The 24,883-nt window shown below is 37.6% G+C and overlaps 2 protein-coding genes across 2 annotated transcripts in view; both read left to right on the top strand.

Annotated features, from left to right (window-relative positions):
* Positions 1–24,883, top strand: part of LOC134665895 (uncharacterized) — a 286,141-nt gene that overhangs the window by 81,756 nt on the left and 179,502 nt on the right. The gene's annotated exons all lie outside the window — the stretch shown is intronic.
* On the top strand, positions 10,463–18,855 carry LOC134665916 (flexible cuticle protein 12-like). The gene is made up of 3 exons (XM_063522974.1): positions 10,463–10,471; positions 17,878–18,019; positions 18,670–18,855. Exons 1-3 carry the CDS (start codon positions 10,463–10,465, stop codon positions 18,849–18,851), a joined length of 333 nt encoding a protein of 110 aa, XP_063379044.1. The 3' UTR covers positions 18,852–18,855.

Genomic DNA, 24,883 nt, shown 5'->3' with positions numbered 1-24,883 from the left:
GACGCCTTGTTTGCCAAACTGCCCTAATCCGCTATTTGTAGTGTGGGAGCACCATGCAGCGAGCGGGTTGACACAGGACTGTATTATTTTATCGGTTGCTCCGCTCCGCAGTTCACATCAATATTAATAAAAATAATGTACTAGAGTAATATAAACATAAGTGTAAGGTGTATTCGGGTAATACCGAATGTCGGATAATTCCGAAATTCACATGAAAGTCACCCTAAATTCCATCATAATAAAAGTCTCTTTTCGGAATTATCCGACAGTTTTCGACATTCGGAATTACCCAAGTAAACCTTATGCAGAAAATGCGTCTTACAAATAAGTTTGTATCCTACTCAATATCAACAGCCATATTCGAACAATGAGATACGTCAAATACTAGATATTGAAACGATATGGAATAGATATGTCAGTGTCAAACAAGTGTCAAAAGTGACGTTTTTGTTTGAAGAAATGTAGAAATAGAAATAAAACGGGCTGCTTTTAATAAAATTGATCTTAAATGTAGTAAGTTAGGTACCTAAAAAATACCAAAGCCTAACCTAGACTAGGCACATAGTTTGTAAATATGCGAGGTAATAAGCAGATAGGTATCTACGTATTTATCTACATAGTTATTGGATATGCTAAGCGCAGTAGGCCTATGTATGCCTATGTAAACTGTCGAGTTAAAAATAAGACATGAATTTTCCCCGCGTTCAATTAGGACTTGTCCCAAACTGTTCACTCACGGTCACCCTACGCTGTTGCAGAATGTAGCTTGACTTCTGAGAGGAAATCCTTTTCCCACGAGCTTTATTCAAACATATGTAAAGCGTATGATGGATGGCGCGCCGCCCTCGCTCCGCCACCCGTTTAAATCACAATCACCACCCCTAATATATTTTTTCGCTGGTCACTGAACAGTTATGTTGAAATAGGTCAAATTTATAATGTAATGGATACCCGAAAGAGTTTACAATTGAAATGGCACACGACAGAATGATTGCGCTTTTTATAGCGAGGTGTTGTGTTACTCCTACAAATGATTGCCTACTGGGAATTTCATTTAGGGTATTGTTTATAACGTGTGAGTTTAATTGTATGATCCTATTTAGATATTATATTATTATCTTATCAGGGAATGAAAGCCAGGTTGATAGGATAGGATAGGAGGATATTGGAAGGGATACTTACGTCATAAAAAGACAATGTTTTAAGGACGCGATTTTGCAATTGGAAGGCTAATCAAGATCGTCGATCGTGATGATGTTTTAGTTTAGATAATGATAAGTATATTATCATTTCAAGTATGACATAGGTCTGTATCTATTGGCCTGGCTTAAGTACCTAAATATATACTTACAATCTAGGCAGTAGGTACTGTGAGCAAAAATCGTTGGAGCGTTTGGCAACGCGGCCTCGTAAGCGGGAGGCATCAAAGTTTTCCCATTACGGAGCTCGCAGACATTAGCAGCCCTCTCGGATTCATTAAAATTTGTCAGCTTGTCGCACAGAGCCAACTTCCAAATGGATGTGGAAACTTCTCTAAGTGAAACTCGGCTGACGTAAAAAGTTCCTCAGATTTTGAGGCGTTTTTTTTCGGCGCCATCAATTTCGCAGCCCGTCAAGAAGATTATTCGCACTCTTAATGCGGAAAAAAGAGTCATTTAAGTTTTCCAGGAGACTCGTTTTGTTGGAGTTATGATCTTTGTTTGAAACTTTGATTGATTTATGAATTTCTTCACTGTCTACCGGGGCGATTACGGGATCACCTAAGTTGCCGGATTCAAGATTAAATTGATGTGCAAGTCAAATTACCTACCTATCTTAACCTGTACCTGTTTAGATCTCTGTACAAGTTACAATACACTCCATGAATTGCAAATAGGGCCCAATATAAAACTTCTAGTTCTTCCAAATCTTAATCGTCCACGATCTGTTTTTTCGGTGACAAACAAGTCAACGTCCCGCACGCAAGATGGTAAGCGAGTCACGAGCCCGTTGCCGACCATTTGAAACTGCACAAGTGTTGCATGCAATTTAAACGTATCAAACAAGTAATGAATACGAAAAAGTAAATAAAAATAAAGAAGCGCCTGCCGTTTTGACGGCGGCAACGATTGACGCGGCGACCCGCCGTCCCGCCAACCAGTTCATTGTTCGGCTTTATGACAGAGGGGTTAAATGAAACCAGGAGTTACGCAGGGGTTGACATTGTGAACACAGATTCAGCTGGTTGCGGAATAACATGCAAGAGTGATGCAGTATTGGCATCGATAACATCCAAGTTTTTATATCTTGAATGTCTTGCCATTTTACACTTCCTAATCTAAAATGTTCTAATTTCATTTTATTTAAATGGTCAGGATATCTGTGTGATAAATGATATGAATTCTCATTCGTCGTTAACTGCATTGTAAGGGGAGGATTAGGCTAGCAAGAACCTGTATGCAAATTTCGTTACATTGCGCTATCTGATCGAACTTTTGAAAGAAGTTTACCTTAGAAGTCAGCAATGTAACGTAAATTGCATGCAAGTTCTTGCTAGTCTATGCCTCGAGTATGTTCTCCCCTAGTCTACTGTAACTTGTATCTTGTGTCGCAAATCGAGATGGGGAAGCTGGGGCTAGTTTAGCTTCAAATAACAGATGTAATTGTGTTCGAATGACTGAACTCGACCGGCTGGAAAAATTGTTGACTTAATTAACAAACTGTTCTTTAAATAGTATCTTAAATCGAATTACCTTGAGCTATTAATTCGTATCAAAAAGAACATACTTATTAATTATTTATTTTAAAGAAATTTCAGTAACACAATTATCTGACTTGATGAGGATAAAAATAATGGATATTTATTTAGAATTTGCTACTATAATTTGGCAATACGGTACGTCGTAGGATAAAAAATGTTTATTGTGATTTAGGTTTTTTCGCGAATATGTAACTGGATATGTCAGAGAGGAAAGGAAACCCAAGGAAATGGGAGATGGACTGTGTGAGAGATGATATGAAAAGAAAGCATTATTCGTCCCCAGGTTTTCGTACCCGTACAAACCCATACGTAGTCATGAAAATTAAGAGCTAACTTTAACTGAAAAGTCACACAATTAAGTAATCACAATAAAATATCGCGTTGCGTAATCGGGTTATGTTAGGTACATTACATCTTTTGTTATTCGGAACTAATCTGACGAAAATAGTTTTCTTACGCTATCAAAATAATAGACACGATTGAGTCTAAAACGATTAAAGCTGGGGTTGAGTTATAATTAAAGTATCAGTGTCATATCAGCGTCGAGTTACACTCCGGGGGGTCGGTAGCGTTTAGTTGTGGGGTTATTCACGCGAATACTTCGCCTTGACCTGAAGTGTGTTCCGATATTTGTGAGTACCTTGGCCGCTCCGATATATCTGATGCCAACTGGACATAAGCATGTAAAGCACTGTTTACCTTATTCGTTTTTTAATGTCTGTAGTGTCTACGGTAATGTATCATGCCTAACTTAGATGGGACCTACTCTAGGTACCGACCTAGCCCATTTCGGTAAAACGATTGTAGGAAAAGTAAATACTTAGCTAAAGTAAAGTAAAAGTAAATAGCTGCTTTGAAAATCATAATAAAATTTAAAGGTTTCTTTTTATTGAGTGTCGTAAAATAATTTAAATAATAAAGCACAATCATTGCCTTCATTTACAAAGAATTAATTGCAGGTATGTCATTATTTAAGAAGATACGTCGCCCTTATTGCGGTGGGTACGGTATAACAGATGGAAAAAAACTATTTTACTATTAATAATACAATTAATTAAGCAGCAAGATTAATTAGGAGTACGAGGCGGTACGGTTTCATATTCAAACAATTCATTATTTTAATGGAGGTGCAACCATAATTGGAATATATTGTAAAATAGTCACAAAGAAATATTATAAATATTTTTATTGGGTAGGGAAGGTAGGCATTTTACTAATTATATATACTCTTCAAATATCTTTGAATTCGTTTCTAACTTTCTACGTACGTACCTACTAATATTTTAGAAGTGTTGGCCAATACGAATTGACATTTTGAACGTTTGATTCAAATCTTGCTGTCGATTTTTCGACCACCTCTGAACCAAGTGTCAAAAAGTGGCTTTTACAATCCGACTCAAGAACCGTCTTGTATAATTCATAACATAAAATATATATTACAGTAAGTACATATGGTGCTAATTTACCGCCCTAGTGCGGTGACGTGCATAAGTATATATACACGTGCGTATGTCGAAAATTTAATTTATTTATTTATTTATTTTATTTATTTATGTTAGGAGAACCAACAGCTATAAAATTTACAATAGACAACAAGATTAAAACAGGAAGCCAATTACAGGAACCCACAGGTAAATAGTTACAAAGTATTAAATTTTAAACTAATGCTAGCACCTACGCACACACACATGCATACAAAATGAAAGTGGAAAAAAAAGAAGCATAATTGAAAATGGCAATAGAAGCCTTACAATAGATCTTAAGTTTTAACACTTATAGCTAAGTTTAACACTTATAGCGCCTAGAATAACAGAGGTCTCAGAATTCAAAAGATGAGAACAAAACAAAACAAAATAAAAAGATTAAAATGTTAATGAATACGTTATGTAATATTAGTATATTAATACACTAAGTTGATAAATTCAATGTATTTTCTCGCCTAATGAAGAAAATAAAAAGAAAAGCCGAAAGTATAAGTACATGAATTAAATACATTAGTAGAAAGGTCGCTCACACAAAACACCGCTTAACCAAACTGTGCCTCACACTGGGAACTTTGCAATTGAATATATCGATATCAATGTCCTTCGATAGCTCATTTAGCCTTCGACTCGCGCGAACTAGGAAGCTATTCTGTCTATACTTGGATGATGCAGTTTTAACAGATAATGGGGGATAGTACCTTTTAGAACGATAGGGAGTATTGAAAGAAAGTTTACCAAGTAGCTCGGAACAATCAGTTACACCACTGGTGATGTTCAAGAGAAAGGTAATGTCCGATAATGGGCCATATTACCTATGTAGGTACTGTAAAACGATGTACTCGTACAATACACTTGCGAAACGGTAATTTGCAACTTGTGTCGATTTAAAACACTCCTTTCGGCCGTGTTTTAATTTGTCGCCACTCGTTGCGATATTCCTACTTTTCACACTTGTATGGTAATGTTAATGTACTAATTTACATACCCTGAAAGTTTTTGTCTATTTAAAAAAAAATATATATATTAAAAAGTCATATAAACAACTACATGAATTACACATCTCCTGATTTTATTATTTTGCTAATATATAATAATATTTATATTAATTTTCACTACGATGCAAACGTAAACATTCTTTGACCATCTCATTTCATAAGTCACTTTTGACATTTTAGGGGAAGTGCTAGTTCCCGCGTAAAACTTCACATAGACAATAGAGCACGCGTCGGGCGCCTGCGCGTCAATCCAGACTAATTCCAACTTCCTACCGCCAAAGTATAAAGGCTACGCACACGAGTATACCTACTGTATCGAGTGTCGCATGCGTAGATAGCGCACGCAATGTCTGAGAGTTTTCAGATTGGATCACAAAATGTTTTTAGAGAGCATTTGAATTTTAATGGTGGCTACGTGCTCATTTAAAGGTGACGCATCACGCATCCCATCACCGCAAAATAGTTATCTAAGTACATGTCTTTTGTGCAAAGCAACAATGCTGTAAATGTACTTTACTTACATATTTACGCAACTTGTAATTGGTGTATATTAATTTGTTTATTTAATTTATTTAAAAATACGTTTTTTTAAGAGCTCCGCACAAAACTTTGTTCACAGAGCTTTTATGGGATCACTTCGGTCTTGCAAATCGGTAAAGACCGGGCCGGGGCCGGCCCGGAGCTGCTGGTGCTTCGTTTTCTGTGGAAAGTACCACGTGAGCACTGATCAGCCGTCTTAGAAAATAACATGTCGGACGCCTCAGCCCGGTCTAGCGTGAAGGTGACAGTCCAGTTCCAACGACAGCTGCACTTACTGTTCATTTTACTATGGAAATTGACAATAGCACCGACGCGTTTAGTACCAGTAGTGCAGCTGCGGTCAGAAATGGAACGTTAAAGTGACATTCCATTTCCAACTGCAGCTGCAATACTGTTCATTTTCTATGGAAATTGACAATGACAGCGACGCGTTTCCATAGTAAAATGAACAGTATTGCAGCTGCAGTTGGAAATGGAATGTCACTCTAACTCTGAGTCATCCTTAACTTGTAACACTCTAATAAAATTGTATAAATACAATTGGGTTGCTAAGGTGGGTCGTAAAACGCCAATTACGCAAGGAAAGGCCTAAGCCCTCCTACGTGTATACGTACAACACAGCCGGTCAACTCTACTGCCGTGAATGTGACAGAGTTTTTAAAAACAAGTTTGGCCTGGCCAGCCACATAAGAGCTCATAAGAGGAAAATCCCTTGATTGCTGAGGTCGCCGTCATCGAAATCGATGTGGAGGACTATATATAAATACAATTAGGAAACTCACATTTTCTCGTGATTAATACCTAGTCCAGTAGTCCTTATAAAATCGAACCGTTCCATAGCTTTAATTATTATTAGTGGTGGATTTCCCCATTTCAAATTTAGTCGTATTTGTTTTAATGGATAAACTGCCTATGACAAAAAGTTGAAAGAGGATTTGATTGCGATCCTTAAAGTCAACTTTGGTCAAACTTTGTCAAACTCCCCAGGCATTTAATTGTACTAGCATATGTATGACGTGTTTAAGAATACACCCGGTGTCCATTATTCGGATTTGGGGGGTTAGTTGAATGGGGTTGTTTATTGCGCAAGACAGTTGGGGACCATGTCGCGGCTTGTTCGCACCCGCAATCGGTGTTGCCGCAATATGGATGTTTTATTGACATTTCTGTTTGTTTATTATTGTCTGTTTTGTGGATAGGGACTGAGAAACTGTCCTATAATACTGAATTGACTTATAATAATGACATTTAATATTTATGGTACTTATTATTTGTATTCCAAATGCTATCATATGCTAGATAGAATCCTACATAGACTCAAACTAAAGTTTCACTTAGAATAGTTTTTGTGTAACAGATATAAATTTCTTTATTCATCATTTCTCTTAGGCTAGGGTTTTTATAATATGAATATAAAAATATTATTATTATTCCTGGTCAATAAATTGATAAACTTCTTAGAGTTAGACCAAAATAAGTCTGCAACTATTTTGATAGCACACGCAGTGCAAGTGTTATTTTATATGTCAAACTTCTATGAAGTTATGACGCATATTACAATCAATATAAAAAAAATCAACATCAATATTACGATTAGGTACCTACGAAAAACGGATTTCGTTGACATTTGGTACACAAATAGTTTAAAGCCTGGATTAACACCGAGAATACTCTAATCACAAAAATCAACCTTTTAAAGGGGTGACATTGCGGGTGGAAGTTTGTATACTAACATCAAAATCAAGTAGTTAACAGAATTGAGAGATGTATTTTTGCTTTGGTGCTACGACAGATTTTCCGGTAGGTATAGCTAGTATAACTACATTATACATTGAAAGCATGCTTAGCGCTACGGCGTAGCACAGTTACAGTGTACATTTCGCATCAAATTGATACTGAAGGTCAAAATGGCCAAAATACTGAAAATCATCCTTATTTCTATGGTAACAAAGGTGTGTTGCGATATATTTGGCCATTTTGGCCGTCACTATCTATTTGATGCCGACTACTGTACCAGAATAAAAAAAAAAACTCTAGCTGATTGGCATGGTTGGAAAAGGGTCAAAACAAAATCTCACCGATAGATATCATATATTTTATGAACCGTCACACTATACCGACACGAGCATAAAAATGTACTAAATGAATTTCTTCAATGACTTTATAATTAATTTTCGAATTTAATTTCAGTTTTTAATTCCAAGTTCAAGCTCATTTAAATATGCTTAATCCTGAATTTCAGCTCATACTTTTGTTATACATATGAGAAAGTAATTAGGCGACGCACGGCCGGTGGGAGGGGGTGCCGGAACCGGAAGCCCGCCGGAGATGAAGGCGCGATACAATATCCGGTTAGACGCCATTTCCGCCGCGAGACGACTCGTGTGCTGATGCCTTTACCTACTCGATAGTTTGGTTTATTGACAATATGGATACGAGTGTATTTAATTAACATTTCAGCGCAAGTTTTAATACACCGTGTTTTTCTGAATATAATTATTTTCTGCCCGATAATTCAAGATTTAGGGTTAGATTTATAATTTATTTATTTTGTTATTTAATATCTGTTTTAATCTGGGTCAATCTAATTAAAAAAAAGATTTGCCTCAGATATCGATTTGACTAATATCACGTTTTTTTTTAAATTTCAATATATTCTCGAACTTTTTTAAATATAACGACAATAACTCTATAATACTGAATATATAAATTATAAATCAGTATAAGTAATAATTTTGATATGTGATCTCTGTTATTATAATAAACTTTTAAATCTTAATAATTTCTCCTCCTCATGTTACATTTTCCCCAGAAATTAGCGAAGGCACTAGTTTCTATGAAAGTGACCGCCATCTAACCTTTAAAACTAGAGGGCAAAACTAGACCCTAAGGGAATTAGAATGGTTTCTTCAGACCTTCCCGTATTTACCGAAAAAAATGGTGAAATACTTATCAAATGATATTAAGTACCTACTGAGATTCATGAAACTCTTTGGTACGAGCCGGGGTTAGAACAAACAAACTCACACGTATTACCGCTAGGCTCCCAATACCAACGCTAATTAGATAAATTAACAAATCTTTTATTACTCTGTAGATCAAACAAAGCCAGCACCACATGGTTCACACAGTCACACAAGGGTCATCAGTCATCACTCATCATGCCATGCTATAAGTTAGGCTACGGCGTACCTACATACATACAATCAGAGAGGTCCAACATAATAGTAATTAAAGGATTTTAATTTTCAAGTAGCCGCGGTGGCTAGGAACTCGACAAAACCATGTCGAGCACCGAAATTGCAAAGTAGGAAGATTTGCACTGCCCAAAGGATGCTTCTCTGCTTGTCCTTAATCGTCTTTTTTGAACACGGAACTGACGATTACTTGAAATTATAATACGGGCCGAAGTATCCTTTAGCAGTCTCTGATGGCAGATAAGGCAGTCCATCCATTGAGGCAGCCTCGAGAAGCCCTTTGTTAACCACGGATTAAGCTTTTATGTGTGATTTTAGTGCCTGAGTACTAATTGAGTGATGTTCGCTGTGCAGTCGTACAAGTACTAAGGATATAGGATCTTGAAGGCTTCAGATACATGCCCCTACAGTCAACGGGCACAAACTTTCTATGGAAGAGATTCTGTTTAGTTTACGTGTTAGTGAAGATATACTTAGTGAGTAAGTATACCGATGATCACACACCCTATGGTGTTGCCTATACGCACACTGGTGCGTGTAGGTATAGGTTTATATTTTTTTAAAACCTTATAATTATTTACTTCACCAGAAACTTATATAAGGGTTTTTTTATATAAAAACCCTTTTAGATGAAAATCAACTTTTGAATCGGAGCGTTAGAGAACATACGCCCATATATTTTAACCCAAACTCCGTTACAAGTAAATAGATAAGCCAAAACTTTACGTTCTTATAATTAAAGTAAACGGACCCAAAGACATTCAATACATCAACATCGCTGATACTTGGCCTGAGTTACTTCGGGTAGATAGGTGTTAGCTAATAATAATTATTCGTCGTGTTGCGATAATACAGATTCAGATAGAGCGGGAGCAGATAACCCCTTACATAGCTCAGAGCACATAGCGCCTACACCCTCCCTTGCCAAGTGTACCGACAGCAGACTAACTTTTAACGAACGGAGTTTGTGTTAAAAAAAAATAACGAAACTTAATTTTGTACGATTCTTATATATTATATTTTCTTTATTTAGGATTACCAACAGATACATCTTACATGTTTTAAATCTATATAACAATCATGACTGATGCTTATCTAATTATAGGAAACCATGACTTATATAAGTATGTGTGAACATAGTGAACATGCAAATATATAGGTTTATAATACTTAAGTCAAATTTAGATATTACGGTAAAAAAATAATGTCAGTGATAATTTGACTGGTATAAATAAGTATTTTATAGATATTATCATTAGTTTGGTATTCATTTAGGTAATAGCTAATTGAAATAACGATAACATGCAGTGTTTTGTCACTTGAGTAGGTAGGTACAGAAAGTAATAATTGCACTTAATTTTCTGGTTTCCATTACATGTTTAATTTGCATTTAATAGTTTGTACCGAATTCTAGTTCCTCGACGGACTGGTATTTAAGTGAAATGCAATAAGACGTATCATCATTAGATTTTAGATTGTTTGGCAGTGCGTACCATTAGTGACAAAATGAAAGTTGTAAGTAAATTATATTTTTTTGCAATAATTCGTTGGAAATACGAATATAGTAACAGCACCAGTCATGGGACATTTAAGAGGAAATTTGGAGTAATTATGATATTTCCCTTATACATGTAAATGGCCTACCGCTTAGCGTGTTAAAAGATGAAAGTCCTATCCGTCTTTCATGTTTTAGGCGTGTTGTATCAAAGATACTGCAATTAGTTTCCACGTATTTAACAAATTAAAACTATGCTTTTTTTCTCCAGTCATGGACACCAAAGTTCCAGTAATGGGCCCCCGGTAATGGACGTGGATCCAGTAATGGGCCCCCTATAATGGACATTGCTCTATCAGTATAAAATATTGAAATGGGGAATAAATTACGGCAAAATAAAACAATTTTTGGTATAAGCTTTTATCGCTGAATGTATTTTTCTTTCCACAGCCAATTATTATTGTATTAGATCCATCGAGACAATTCTAATATACCCTAACACAATTAGGTAGGGTTTAATGCGATAAAGTTCCCATGGCCACCTCCTGTCTCCATCATCAGATCAGGTCCATGTTGTCATAATATTGCGTTATCATCCGATTTGCATACTTAATTACGTACTTACATAAAATTTCAACTGAATCGGAAATCGAAAAGTGGCTCAAATTCAGCTACCAAGATTGGACCCACACTAACTAACAGGGCAAGTTAAATAAAAGTTTGGAAAAACGATATTAATTTATCCGAAGTCCGAGAATACCTCCTGATTGACATATTTCTTAACTACATTTTATTTCTGTATTGTTTAAACATGAAATTATGGCATAGCAAGCATCATTCTGTCATTTGTCCCATCATAGGAGGTACGCAGTTTTACAGCTCCTATAATGGGATTGGGCCAAATACCACTATTTTTTTACATCTGTGGAGTCACAACATAGTGTGTTGTATACCTTATCTGATGGTAAATGCAATTAACAAAACACATTCTAGTTTTCATCAAGTATTAATTAATTAAAATTTAATAAATTAACTCACCTCTCTTAGCCAAGTTGTTAAGAATTCGTAGTGGAATTTTTTTTCAGTGACACGACAACTTTTAGGTTAACGCCAATTTCTTAAAAAACAACCAAATTTAATAAAACTTCAAACTGAAACAGCTCTAGGAGTCTTATTTATGATAATATACAGCCAGTGTTTATAAACTACTTTTAGATACTTATTTTAGAGGAATTATGTTTTTTTGTCCCATTACTGGTTCCACGTCCATTATAGGGTCCACTACTATATATGGTTATACCATGTTATACTGAAATAATATGTAGTCGACGTAGGTACCTAGTCGTGCGTGTGTGTTTTATTAAAGAATCAAAATGTAACCTACATTCACAGTCCCATATAACCATTCCAGTCGCAGAATCATCAAAGTGGTAACTAAATGTCAGATGTGTCGTAACAGAGTCCACACAATGTGTCTAGAATTGTTTCGAAACAAAGTGTCGTCGCCGTGTGTACACTTTTCCGTAACAAGGTGTCGACACATTTGTGTGCACTTTGCGTGCGGTTTGCGACTAAATCTGACAGCAAATTTGTGACAGCAAATGTCAATATAAAATACCTCTTGAAAACCAAGGTTTGTCAAACTACTATTAGTGTCTCGTGTGCTCGTAAGTAATTCTAGTAAGTCATCATGGGCGATGCAAATGATAATAATCGACCAAAACCATATAAACACCCAACACCCGTCAACCTTTTACAGAAAAGTTTTTAAAAAAATGCAATAAGCTACTTAGGTCAGCCAACGAATGCTCCAAAAAGTTGTAGAGGGAAATGCTCGGAACACAATTTTTGACTCTGTAACTTGGTTTGGACAAGTTAGGAGGTGAACATATCAAAAGTCCCCGGCCGTAGCCCTTGAGCGGGGGAAGAGAGGGGGCTTTGAAGGTCCCATTTTCCGGTTTTTCGATTATATCTCGGAAACTATGCATCTTAGCGACATGGCCACTTATACAAAATGCAAGTTAATTTAATTTGTTACAAGTTTATTCAGTCAATTTTTTCGATATGTTGAATAGTTTTTGAGATATCCGCTCTTGAAAGTTTATTTAGGGCTCTCAATTTTATCTTGATATATCTACATCAGTGAAGGTGCAAGGCCGTGTATGGTATCGTTTTCGTATAAATCTGGGTTGCTGAATCCATTTAAGGTATCACATTGACACCATTCCACAAAATAAAAAAATATCTTTTTAGGGTTCCGTACCTCAAAAGCAAAAAACGGAATCCTTATAGGATCACTCGTGCGTCTGTATGTCTGTCTGTCTGACTCTGAATACACAAAATAGTTCTTTACCTATAGATGACAGGAAAACCTATTAGAAATGTGCAGTCAAGCGCGAGTCGGACTTAATGTACGGAACCCTTAATACGCGAGTCCGACTCGCACTTGGCCGGTTTATTTTAAACTCCTCTTGACGCTTAACCGCTGAATCGATTTCGTTGAAATTTGGTATAGAAATAGTTTGCGTCCCGGAACAGGACATAGGATAGATCTTATAACCAAAATCATCTTTTGAAGGTGTGAAAAGTGGCGTGGAAATTTGTACCGGAAATCAATAACCGCTGAACTGATTTATATTAAATTTGGGATGGTCTACATCTTTGATTTAGTTAAAAATGATAAAAAAACATGACTTCAAACCTAAACTTAAACAGTATTAACTTCAAGAAGTCAATTCTGAATTCCCCCCTACACCTCATTTCACACCTTTAAAGGATGATTTTTGAGATAACTTATTATGTCCTGTCTCGGGACTCAATATATATGTGTACTAAATTTAAATTAAAACTGTTCAGCAGTTTAAGCGTGAAGAGGAGTTTAAAAGAAAGTATATGTTTTTACTTTGGAATGGTGTCAATGTGATACCATAACTAAATTTGGTACTGCGAATTTATACGAAAACGATACCAAACATGGCCTCGTAGCTTTAATGTTGTAGAAGTCAAAATAAAATTGAGAGCCCTAAATTCTTATTACTTGACCAAACTTGTGTAGAAGGAAAAGGAAAAATAAAAGTCTTCGGCAGGAATATAAGACACAGATATAATTTTTTTTTTGCGTTACTATTTCAATCATCAAATATAAACATACCTTGATTATATTATTCTAGTGAGATCCTCACAGATAAACAAAAACATTTACTTAAAAAATTACAAGGTCGAAATGTCACGGAACTTGTGAGAGTAATATGTGAAAAATAAAAACTTTTATGACAAAAAATCTGGACACAATTTAAGAAGCATCCCATTGCGTCGAGGAATCATCTGTATTTTTGCTTGTTTCATTACCTCCTCGCTTCTTTTTTTGTCCTTTGTATTCTGTAGCAATTTGTTAGATCTGAAAATAAAGATAACTTGCGTCGTCACGGATGTCGATTTATAGGTTTTAGGGAGTGCAGAATTCGTAAACGATGATCATTTTATAGTCCAAGATGGCGGCTACGTATTTTGTCATAAAAGTCGTCATGAATATCGTTTTATAGGTTTTAGGAAGTGCCGATTTCGAAAATGATGACCAGTTTGGAATCCAAGATGTGTGCCGTGCACTTTGTCATAAAAGTCGTCATGGATATCGTTTTATAGGTTTTAGGGAGTGCAGAATTCGAAAATGATGACCATTTTGGATTCCAAGATGTCTGCCGTGCACTTTGTCATATAAGCCGTCATAGATGTTGATTTATAGGTGTTAGGAAGAGCAGATTTCGAAAATGATGACCATGACCAACAAAACGACATCCATGTCGACTTTTAACATAGTGCATGGCCGCCATTTTGGATTCCAAAATGGTCGTCATTTTCGAAATCAGGGCCCCCTAAAACCTATAAAACGACACCCATGACAACTTTTATGACATAGTGCATGACCGCCATTTTGGATTCCAAAATGGTCATCATTTTCGAAATCAGGGCCCCCTAAAACCTATAAAACGACACCCATGACAACTTTTATGACATAGTGCATGGCCGCCATTTTGGATTCCAAAATGGCCATCATTTTCGAAATCTGCGTCCCCTAAAACCTATAAAACGACATCCATGACGACTTTTATGACATAGTGCATGGCCGCCATCTTGGAATCCAAAATGGTCATTGTTTTCGAAATCTGCGCCCCCTAAAACCTATAAAACGACACCCATGACGACTTTTATGACATAGTGCATGGCCACCATTTTGGAATCCAAAATGGTCATCATTTACTAAATCTGCGCCCCCCAAAACCTATAAAACGATACCCATGACAACTTTTATGACAGTGCATGGCCGCCATTTCAGATTTCAAAATGGTCATCATTTTCTAAATCGGGGCCCCCTAAAACCTATAAAACGATATCCATGACGACTTTTATGACATAGTGCATGGCCGCCATTTTGGAATCGAAAATGGTTATCGTTTTCGAAATCTGCGCCCCCCAAAACCTATAAAACGACACCCATGATGACTTTCATGACATAGTGCATGGCCGCCATTCTGGATTCCAAAATGGTCATCATTTTCGAAAGCGGGGCCCCCTAAAACCTATAAAACGACATCCATGACGATTTTTATGACATAGTGCATGGCCGCCATCTTGGAATCCAAAATGGTCATCGTTTTCGAAATCTGCGCCCCCTAAAACCTATAAAACGACACCCATGACGACTTTTATGACATAGTGCATGGCCGCCATCTTGGAATCCAAAATGGTCATCGTTTTCGAAATCTGCGCCCCCTAAAACCTATAAAACGACACCCATGACGACTTTTATGACATAGTGCATGGCCACCATTTTGGAATCCAAAATGGTCATCATTTTGTAAATCTGCGCCCCCCAAAACCTATAAAACGACATCCATGACGACTTTTATGACATAGTGCATGGCCGCCATTTTGGAATCGAAAATGGTTATCGTTTTCGAAATCTGCGCCCCCCAAAACCTATAAAACGACACCCATGACGACTTTTATGACATAGTGCATGGCCGCGATTTTGGATTTCAAAATGGTCATCATTTTCTAAATCGGGGCCCCCTAAAACCCATAAAACGACATCCATGACAACTTTTATGACATAGTGCATGGCCGCCATTTTGGAATCGAAAATGGTTATCATTTTCGAAATCTCCGCCCCCCAAAACCTATAAAACGACACCCATGACGACTTTTATGACATAGTGCATGGCCGCCATTCTGGATTCCAAAATAGTCATCATTTTCGAAAGCGGGGCCCCCTAAAACCTATAAAACGATATCCATGACGACTTTTATGACATAGTGCATGGCCGCCATCTTAGAATCCAAAATGGTAATCGTTTTCGAAATCTGCGCCCCTTAAAACCTATAAAACGACATCCATGACGACTTTTATGACATAGCGCATGGCCGCCATCTTGGAATCCAAAATGGTCATCATTTTTGAAATCTGCGCCCCCCAAAACCTATAAAACGACACCCATGATGACTTTCATGACATAGTGCATGGCCGCCATTCTGGATTCCAAAATGGTCATCATTTTCGAAAGCGGGGCCCCCTAAAACCTATAAAACGACATCCATGACGATTTTTATGACATAGTGCATGGCCGCCATCTTGGAATCCAAAATGGTCATCGTTTTCGAAATCTGCGCCCCCTAAAACCTATAAAACGACACCCATGACGACTTTTATGACATAGTGCATGGCCGCCATCTTGGAATCCAAAATGGTCATCGTTTTCGAAATCTGCGCCCCCTAAAACCTATAAAACGACACCCATGACGACTTTTATGGCATAGTGCATGGCCGCCATTTTGGATTCCAAAATGGTCATCATTTTCAAAATTGGGGCCCCCTAAAACGTATAAAACGACATCCATGACGACTTTTATGACACAGTGCATGGCCGCCATTTTGGATTCCAAAATGGTCATCATTTTCGAAATCGGCACTCCCTAAAACCTATAAATCGACACCCATCTCGACTTTTATGACAAAGTGTTTGGCTACCATCTGCATGCAAGACATTTCTATTATTTTTACGTACAAAAATGGCCCCCTGTCAACTTCCAACCGAGATTTAATCGATAATTTATTCGATTAATGTTCAGATTCATTCAAATTCAATCTATGTTAGGTCGACTAACCTAATCGTGATTAAAATTTGAGGATTAACTTTTTTTATTCCATTAATTAGCGCCACTTGCACCATTCCACTAACCCGGGGTTAACTGGTTAAACGTGGAGTTACCATGGTTACCAGTACAATTTGATACTGGGTTAACGGTTTAACCGCTTAACCCAGGGTTAGTGGGATGGTGCAAGTGGGCCTTAGTCGAATAAACAGTTAATCTATTAAGTCCCATCTCTGACCACGTCATTTTTACACTTTGAGAATATCTGAAAACAAATGAACACAAGGAGCCATTTTGCAAATCGAGTAACTTTGTTATTACTTTTGACAGCGCGTGTCATGTGTCTACACAGAGTCGACACAAAGTCGAAACATTTGCGACTACTTTGTGACTGCAATATTTCTCAGCCTTAAACCATATTTATACATCATAATTAACAAGTTTCGTAGTATGTAAAGCGTTATTTCTGTTATCTAAGTATAGTATACGCATCGAAGTACTAAAAATGCATCAAATAATATATTTATGAACACAAGCACTGAGAAGTAAACAATTTCATTTCCGGCTAAACTAAAACAATGTGGTGGCGCGTTGATTATATTACACTTAGTTTATCAAATCACTCGAGCAGTTTAATTCCCCATAATAATTTAAGTCCTATTGTAATATAAATGCAAACAATATATAATTACGTCTTGTAATCCGTTTTAGAGATGGCGTATTAATGTCACTTATTTTTATTTAACTATTTTTCCATCTGACAGTTTCCATTTGACAGGAACAAAATGAACGAATGAACGAATGATTTTGGCATAAAGTAGTCGCAAACTAGTAACAATGTGTGCACACGGCGACCACACTTTATGTCACTTTGTGTCATGTGTCGACCCTTCCCCATTTCTGGTAACTGTGTCGACACGGCGACGACTCTGCGACTGGAATTGTGACCGAAACAGACGGTGTCGACACAAGATGTGTCTACACCGCGTCGTAACGGCGACTGGAAATGGTTGTATGGGGTGATTATATTGTTTTTTCAAATTGGTTGATAAACGACGGTCCCAGTTCTACTTATCGACTACGAGTATAACTGCTTTGTGACTTGCATTATTGTATTAAAAAGCAAGGCTCTAATTTAATCTTCTTTTTAAGACATTTAGTTATTTATCTTCTTTTCTTCTTCCTCGCGTTGTCCCGGCATTTTGCCATGGCTCATGGGAGCCTGGGGTTATTTATATGAAGACAAAATATTTAAACTCGTGATTTTTTTTTCAAGCTGGTGGTCCTGAGTTGCGTATTGGTAGCGGCCTGGTGTGCGCCCACGGAACCCAGCTCTGTCCGAGAGTTGCCCGCACTTCGCCATGAAGAGGTGCACGACGAGTACGGACAATATGCGCTTCGGTACATCACTGCTGAGAGTGAGTATATACCTACTGTGGTGATTGCAGATGGTGACCTATGTACCTACTTTAACTTACTTTACTTTTTTTTACTTTTTGTTTTATGAGAAACGATTCAAACAGATTTTGTTTTAAATATGTATTAAGAAAAAGGCTGAAACAGGTTTCGTTAATAATGGTTACCTGGAAAGTGGAAGGAAAATGGCCTCGTTGCCGGAGCCCTAAACGTTGGACAGACCAGGTGGCGTCAAACCTGGAGATGTCGGTCAGCTCTCCACGGCAGAGGACAGAACCCGATGGAGACAATAAACCATTTTGAAACTTATTCGATTACAAAGCCGATTAAATTGTGTGATGATATTCTCTTTCTTGAAAATACCAATTTACGTAAAACTTTGGTTCCTAGCATTGTCAGAAAAAACTTAAATATGTAGGTAGTAGCGATTGAGAGCGATACTAGTGGAATTTTCTCATCTATCATCAATCAGATAATAAAACACATTTTTTTTATTTAAGCCATTTAATTCCTTAATAAAAACTACATATTCAGGCGAAATAAACCCTATTTGTACAGTTTCTTCTTCTGTCAAACTGCAGGACAGTTTGTTGGGAATGTTGGATCTCGTTTTGTAAGGTCTATTAAATCTTGACATTACTTCTATTTCCAGACACGGTAGTATCAGAGCGGGGGCGGCTGGTGCCGACCGACAACGGTGGCTGGGTGCTGGAGATCGAGGGGCAGTACCAGTACATCGGCGACGACGGGCAGACGTACGTCACCAAGTACAAGGGCGGCCCGGGAGGGTTCCACGTCGACGCCAACCATCTGCCTCGGCCTGTGCTGCCTTGAACAATACGATAATCATATAAGGACATTTTTAGTCTGTTTTATTTTACACTTATTAGACACTATAGAAACCTGTATTTTGGAGGGGGTCACTTCAAATATGAGAGTCATTAAAATTGTTAGACACTGCTATTGATAGTAAGTCTAAGTACATTGGACCTGACACTAGCTGTCAATTAATAAAAAAATTACTGGTAGGTAGTGACAGCTACTCTATTTGATGCTGATGTTTGTGTAATTTGTTTCGAAGCCCAAAAAGAAGAAGATCAAAATTCCTATTACGCTTCCAGTAGTAAGTCCTTATGCCACTTTTCATTCCAATACTGCAAAACTTTGCTCCCAAGATTTGTGCCTGCTGACGGTACTCGGCGGATTTCTGAAAGGATCTAAGGAGGGTGGCGAGAGGCCTCGAGGATGCGCCGGGGGCGCGGGGCGGGGGCGCTGCGCTGTGACGTCACGTCCTATCTCGGCGGCCATCTTGGATTATCTCGTCGCACCTGCGGGGCGCGCGGGGGACAGTATCGACCCAGCGTGCCTGCACATTTTTCAGGGTAAACTTGATAATTCCCGCTTAATTTTTGTTGACGACAGCAGGCTTTGTTCGGGAAAGCCTGAAGTTAAGGTTGGATCGTTGGTTTGGAGGTTTAGCGGTGTGGAACGTTTGTTTGTCAGCTGAAGAGTATGGAATATTCCTCTATATACACAACGTTAACTTTCAACACTTTTTCATAATTTATCGATTTGAAAAATCTGATTTGTCGATACCAAATTTTTCATTTTCCTTCTCTTTTAAACAATTTCCACGTTCCATACTAATTCAATTATTTTGGTGAAAGCTAAGTACGAGTAGGTACCTATTTGGAAAGTTGGTAATATTACAGAACGCCTTTCCTGCAGGAAGCATCCTATTATCTAAGTACTGTAAAATTGCGTCTAAATCCTATAATTAGTATTTTTAAGAAAGTACCTACCTAATACAACCAACACATGCAAGCAAAACTCAATTAAATATACATAAATATGAACTGAGTTGGCGAAACCTACTTACATATTTTTCATAAAATTAAATACCTCCAGTAATATAATGATTGAAGGGATGTTTACAAAAACAACATAACTGCTTAGAGCGGTTGACAGTTTTTTAAGAACATTGTTAATCGTTTCAGGTGTCAACCAGTGTAGTCAGATATGTTGTTTTTGTAAACATCCCTTCAATTGAACAAATTAAACTACACAATATGCCCGCTATTAGCCGTCATAACCAGGGAACGTGCGCATAACTTTAACCTTTCAATTTACCGCGTCCACTGACCGTAAACCTCGACTAATTCTATATTAAAATTCATCCCTCACACTCGCTATCTGTCTGAGGCAGTTGGACACGAGATAGCATCTGGATCTACCCCCTGTGACCCACCCTGGGCTGCGGACTTCAAACGACCCCCCCCCCCCTCTGTTTAAGGAGACGGTTTTTACTTATTTCGTTTTACAAAGAAGCTTGTAAGTAATGGAAGGTTATGCTCGCCGGATCGCGTTTGTTCTCAATGGACAAAGTGGTTTCAGGTTTTTGTGCAGAATATTGCTATCGAATTTTAGGAAAATTTCATCCTTTGTTCTTCCAAAATAAACTAGGTACCTACTGAAAAACTGGTACAGTGAGAAGTAACATAAATTATGTAACGTCTCTACGGAGGACTTTCGCTACAAACCTTAGTATTAGTTGTTTCCGCTACGGTGAACATTTTAAGAGAAAACTGAGTAATTTTGTATACTTAGTTTTCAGTGGACTAGAATTATATTAATTCGTGTAATTGTTATACCCTAGTAATAAAATATATGTATATGTTGTATAGGCATCGCTTTCAGAATGAATTTAAAAGGCTTCCACAGAAATACCGGACATTAATATGATATGCTTAAAATTTATTAGGTTAGATACCTAACTATATATTCATAACCAGATCAAGCAGATGTAAGGTATATATTAAATTTAATAAATGGACGAATATAATTTAAGAAATTGGATCACCTTTACACGATAAGAAGAAGAAGAAGAATTTAATAAAGAAGTACCTACCTACATATATCTTGCCATCACTTTTTCATACCTTATGGTCGTAGACGTAGTTGCTAAAACGAGTCTGAAAAGAAACCTAACTCCTTCATAATGTAATTTAGAACCGTATGATAGCGGGTTCCAGTAGGTAGGTTTAACTAACGGAACCAAGTCTGGTGGCGAGAGACGCAGTAAATTCGGACTCCCGTTACCGCAAGGGGGCGTAAGAAGGATGAGCTTCGAATGTATTTAGCTATTATATCTAACCATTTACCACGAAAACTTAATGAGTATGGGCTAATACGAGTAGTATAATAGAAGTGTGGACGTCAATTTTATATACACCAACTGAGGTCTTTCACTGAAGTCATCTGCCTAGTAGGTAGTACATATATATTATTTTAATTTTCTTGATTATTACTCTGGAAAGGGCAATAATAATTTAAACAAAATGGTAAGCATTACATGATATATATATATTAAAGATTATATATTTTATGAAATTATGATACAAGGGTCATACACAGCATTTACCTATGAAATGACAAACCACGGATGTTACCATGGATGTTAAGCCTAATTTTCTGATTGATCCAGCATCCCTATAAATAAAGGAATACTCCTTTTCTATTACCTTGTACACATGCTGTTAAATAAATATGGTCCACACTTCCACAGGAGGGACCATTTTGTTTTAAATAATGCATGTCTTTCTATCGGGTTACGGTTTCAGGAGAGTCGCCTCCTCTCCCTCCTTGCGCCACCCGCATCTTTTGTCATCGCCTATTGTCTTGGCGTGGCGCTACGCTCACTAGGATATTTATTGCGCTTTTTGAAGTACTTGCTAATTTACTGCCACTGTTTGTGTTGCAAACTTCTAGATTGCACCGCGCAGTAACATCAAGATATGTAATTAGGAAACTCGTTCTAACCGGCATTAATTCTCTTTTCGGACAGTTGATGGACTATACTGTGTGTTTTCGTTACTTCTGGAAAAATAAGAAAGTGCGAGTTGATAAGGATTTTGCCAGGCAGTACTTATCTAAGTAAGTATTATAAGTATGACTGTGTGAATTGTTACGTGTAAAATATAAGGATGACACTGAGCTAGAATTATTTTAACTCATTATTATAATTATATGAGACTGAAAAGGTCCTAAAATGCTCAGAGTAGGTATTGCTTCAATCAGATCTCTTCACATTCAAAACCCTAACATTAACAAGCCCCCAACATTACCGCATAATGTTTTAAATTAGGTAGAGGCAATCGAGATGTCAACCCTAGGCTTCAATTCCCATTGAATATTGCTCATAAAACTAGAGAAACCAGTATCTCCGATACATAATTGCTACTGAACTCAAGATCTCACTTTACTGGTTTCTAAGAATCGTCTACACTCAGTTTTACAGAATACAGGGCCAGACCACCACAATGTGCGCATTAAAACAATGCGAGTACTTGAAGCGTGCTATGCGCAGCTGCTCTGTTGCGATGTCCGGAAGTGCTCTTCGGAACTGATCCTGGAGTGCGCTGGAGTGGGTAAATGGAGGCACGCGCTGCGCCCGGTGGTCTGCCCACCGTGATTTTGATACTTTGCTTTTTGGAGTTAGGTTATGTTAGGAATCGCAAACTGGTCGTAGTCAAATGGCTCCTCTACACGATGGGCCAGCGCCGGCCACTCCAAGGGACGCCGCCATGCGGTAGAACGAGATAGCTATATCACTTGCTTCCTCTAACGCATAAATGCGTCCCTTGGAGTGGCCGGCGTTGGCCCATCGTGTAGAGGAGCCATGACAAAAAAGAGTAGAAATTAGTTAAAAAGTGGCAATACTGTAGTGTCGTCCCATTCAAAACGGGACGACACTACAGTAATGTCACTTTTTAATTTCTACTCTTTTTTGTCAGACTGTCCGCTGCAATGCAACTCTTCGGTTTTAAGTTGAGAAGCAGTGACGAACGCGACAATGGATGTTGAAAGTATTTTTGTTAACAAGTAGTATCAGAAAGATACCTACTGATAAAAAAGTATTACATTTATGACTTCGTAGAGCCGTTGCTACGGTTGGTATTGTGATTATCTAGCGTTTATTCTCAACTTCATTCAAAAACTATTAGTTCACATACACAATATCTACCTATTACACTCCACCCAGGCACTGCCCATACAACCATTTCCAGTCGCCGTTACGACGCCGTGTAGACACATCTTGTGTCGACACCGTCTGTTTCGGTCACAATTCCAGTCGCAGAGTCGTCGCCGTGTCGACACAGTTACCAGAAATGGGGAAGGGTCGACACATGACACAAAGTGACATAAAGTGTGGTCGCCGTGTGCACACATTGTTTCGGGTTTGCGACTACTTTATGCCAAAATCATTCGTTCATTCGTTCATTTTGTTCCTGTCAAATGGAAACTGTCAGATGGAAAAATAGTTAAATAAAAATAAGTGACATTAATACGCCATCTCTAAACCGGATTACAAGACGTAATTATATATTGTTTGCATTTATATTACAATAGGACTTAAATTATTATGGGGAATTAAACTGCTCGAGTGATTTGATAAACTAAGTGTAATATAATCAACGCGCCACCACATTGTTTTAGTTTAGCCGGAAATGAAATTGTTTACTTCTCAGTGCTTGTGTTCATAAATATATTATTTGATGCATTTTTAGTACTTCGATGCGTATACTATACTTAAATAACAGAAATAACGCTTTACATACTACGAAACTTGTTAATTATGATGTATAAATATGGTTTAAGGCTGAGAAATATGGCAGTCACAAAGTAGTCGCAAATGTTTCGACTTTGTGTCGACTCTGTGTAGACACATGACACGCGCTGTCAAAAGTAATAACAAAGTTACTGGATTTGCAAAATGGCTCCTTGTGTTCATTTGTTTTCAGATATTCTCAAAGTGTAAAAATGACGTGGTCAGAGATGGGACTTAATAGATTAACTGTTTATTCGACTAATTAATGGAATAAAAAAAAGTTAATCCTCAAATTTTAATCACGATTAGTTTAGTCGACCTAACATAGATTGAAATTGAATTAATCTGAACATTAATCGAATAAATTATCGATTAAATCTCGGTTGGAAGTTGACATGGGGCCATTTTTGTACGTAAAAATAGTAGAAATGTCTTGCATGCAGATGGTAGCCAAACACTTTGTCATAAAAGTCGAGATGGGTGTCGATTTATAGGTTTTAGGGAGTGCCGATTTCGAAAATGATGACCATTTTGGAATCCAAAATGGCGGCCATGCACTGTGTCATAAAAGTCGTCATGGATGTCGTTTTATACGTTTTAGGGGGCCCCAATTTTGAAAATGATGACCATTTTGGAATCCAAAATGGCGGCCATGCACTATGCCATAAAAGTCGTCAGGGGTGTCGTTTTATAGGTTTTAGGAGGCGCAGATTTCAAAAATGATGACCATTTTGGATTCCAAGATGGCGGCCATGCACTATCATAAAAGTCGTCATGGATGTCGTTTTATAGGTTTTAGGGGGCCCCGATTTAGAAAATGATGACCATTTTGAAATCCAAAATGGCGGCCATGCACTATGTAATAAAAGTCGTCATGGGTGTAGTTTTATAGGTTTTGGGGGGCGCAGATTTAGAAAATGATGACCATTTTGGATTCCAAAATGGTGGCCATGCACTATGTCATAAAAGTCGTCATGGGTGTCGTTTTATAGGTTTTAAGGGGCGCAGATTTCGAAAACGATGACCAATTTGGATTCCAAGATGGCGGCCATGCACTATGTCATAAAAGTCGTCATGGATGTCGTTTTATAGGTTTTAGGGGGCCCCGCTTTCGAAAATGATGACCATTTTGGAATCCAGAATGGCGGCCATGCACTATGTCATAAAAGTCGTCATGGGTGTCGTTTTATAGGTTTTGGGGGGCGCAGATTTCGAAAACGATAACCATTTTCGATTCCAAAATGGCGGCCATGCACTA

The sequence above is a fragment of the Cydia fagiglandana genome, chromosome 7 (genome assembly GCF_963556715.1).
Source record: "Cydia fagiglandana chromosome 7, ilCydFagi1.1, whole genome shotgun sequence".
NCBI lineage: Eukaryota > Metazoa > Arthropoda > Insecta > Lepidoptera > Tortricidae > Cydia > Cydia fagiglandana.
The sequence above is the reverse complement of the archived record's forward strand: the minus strand, read 5'-3'. Positions and strand labels throughout refer to the sequence as shown.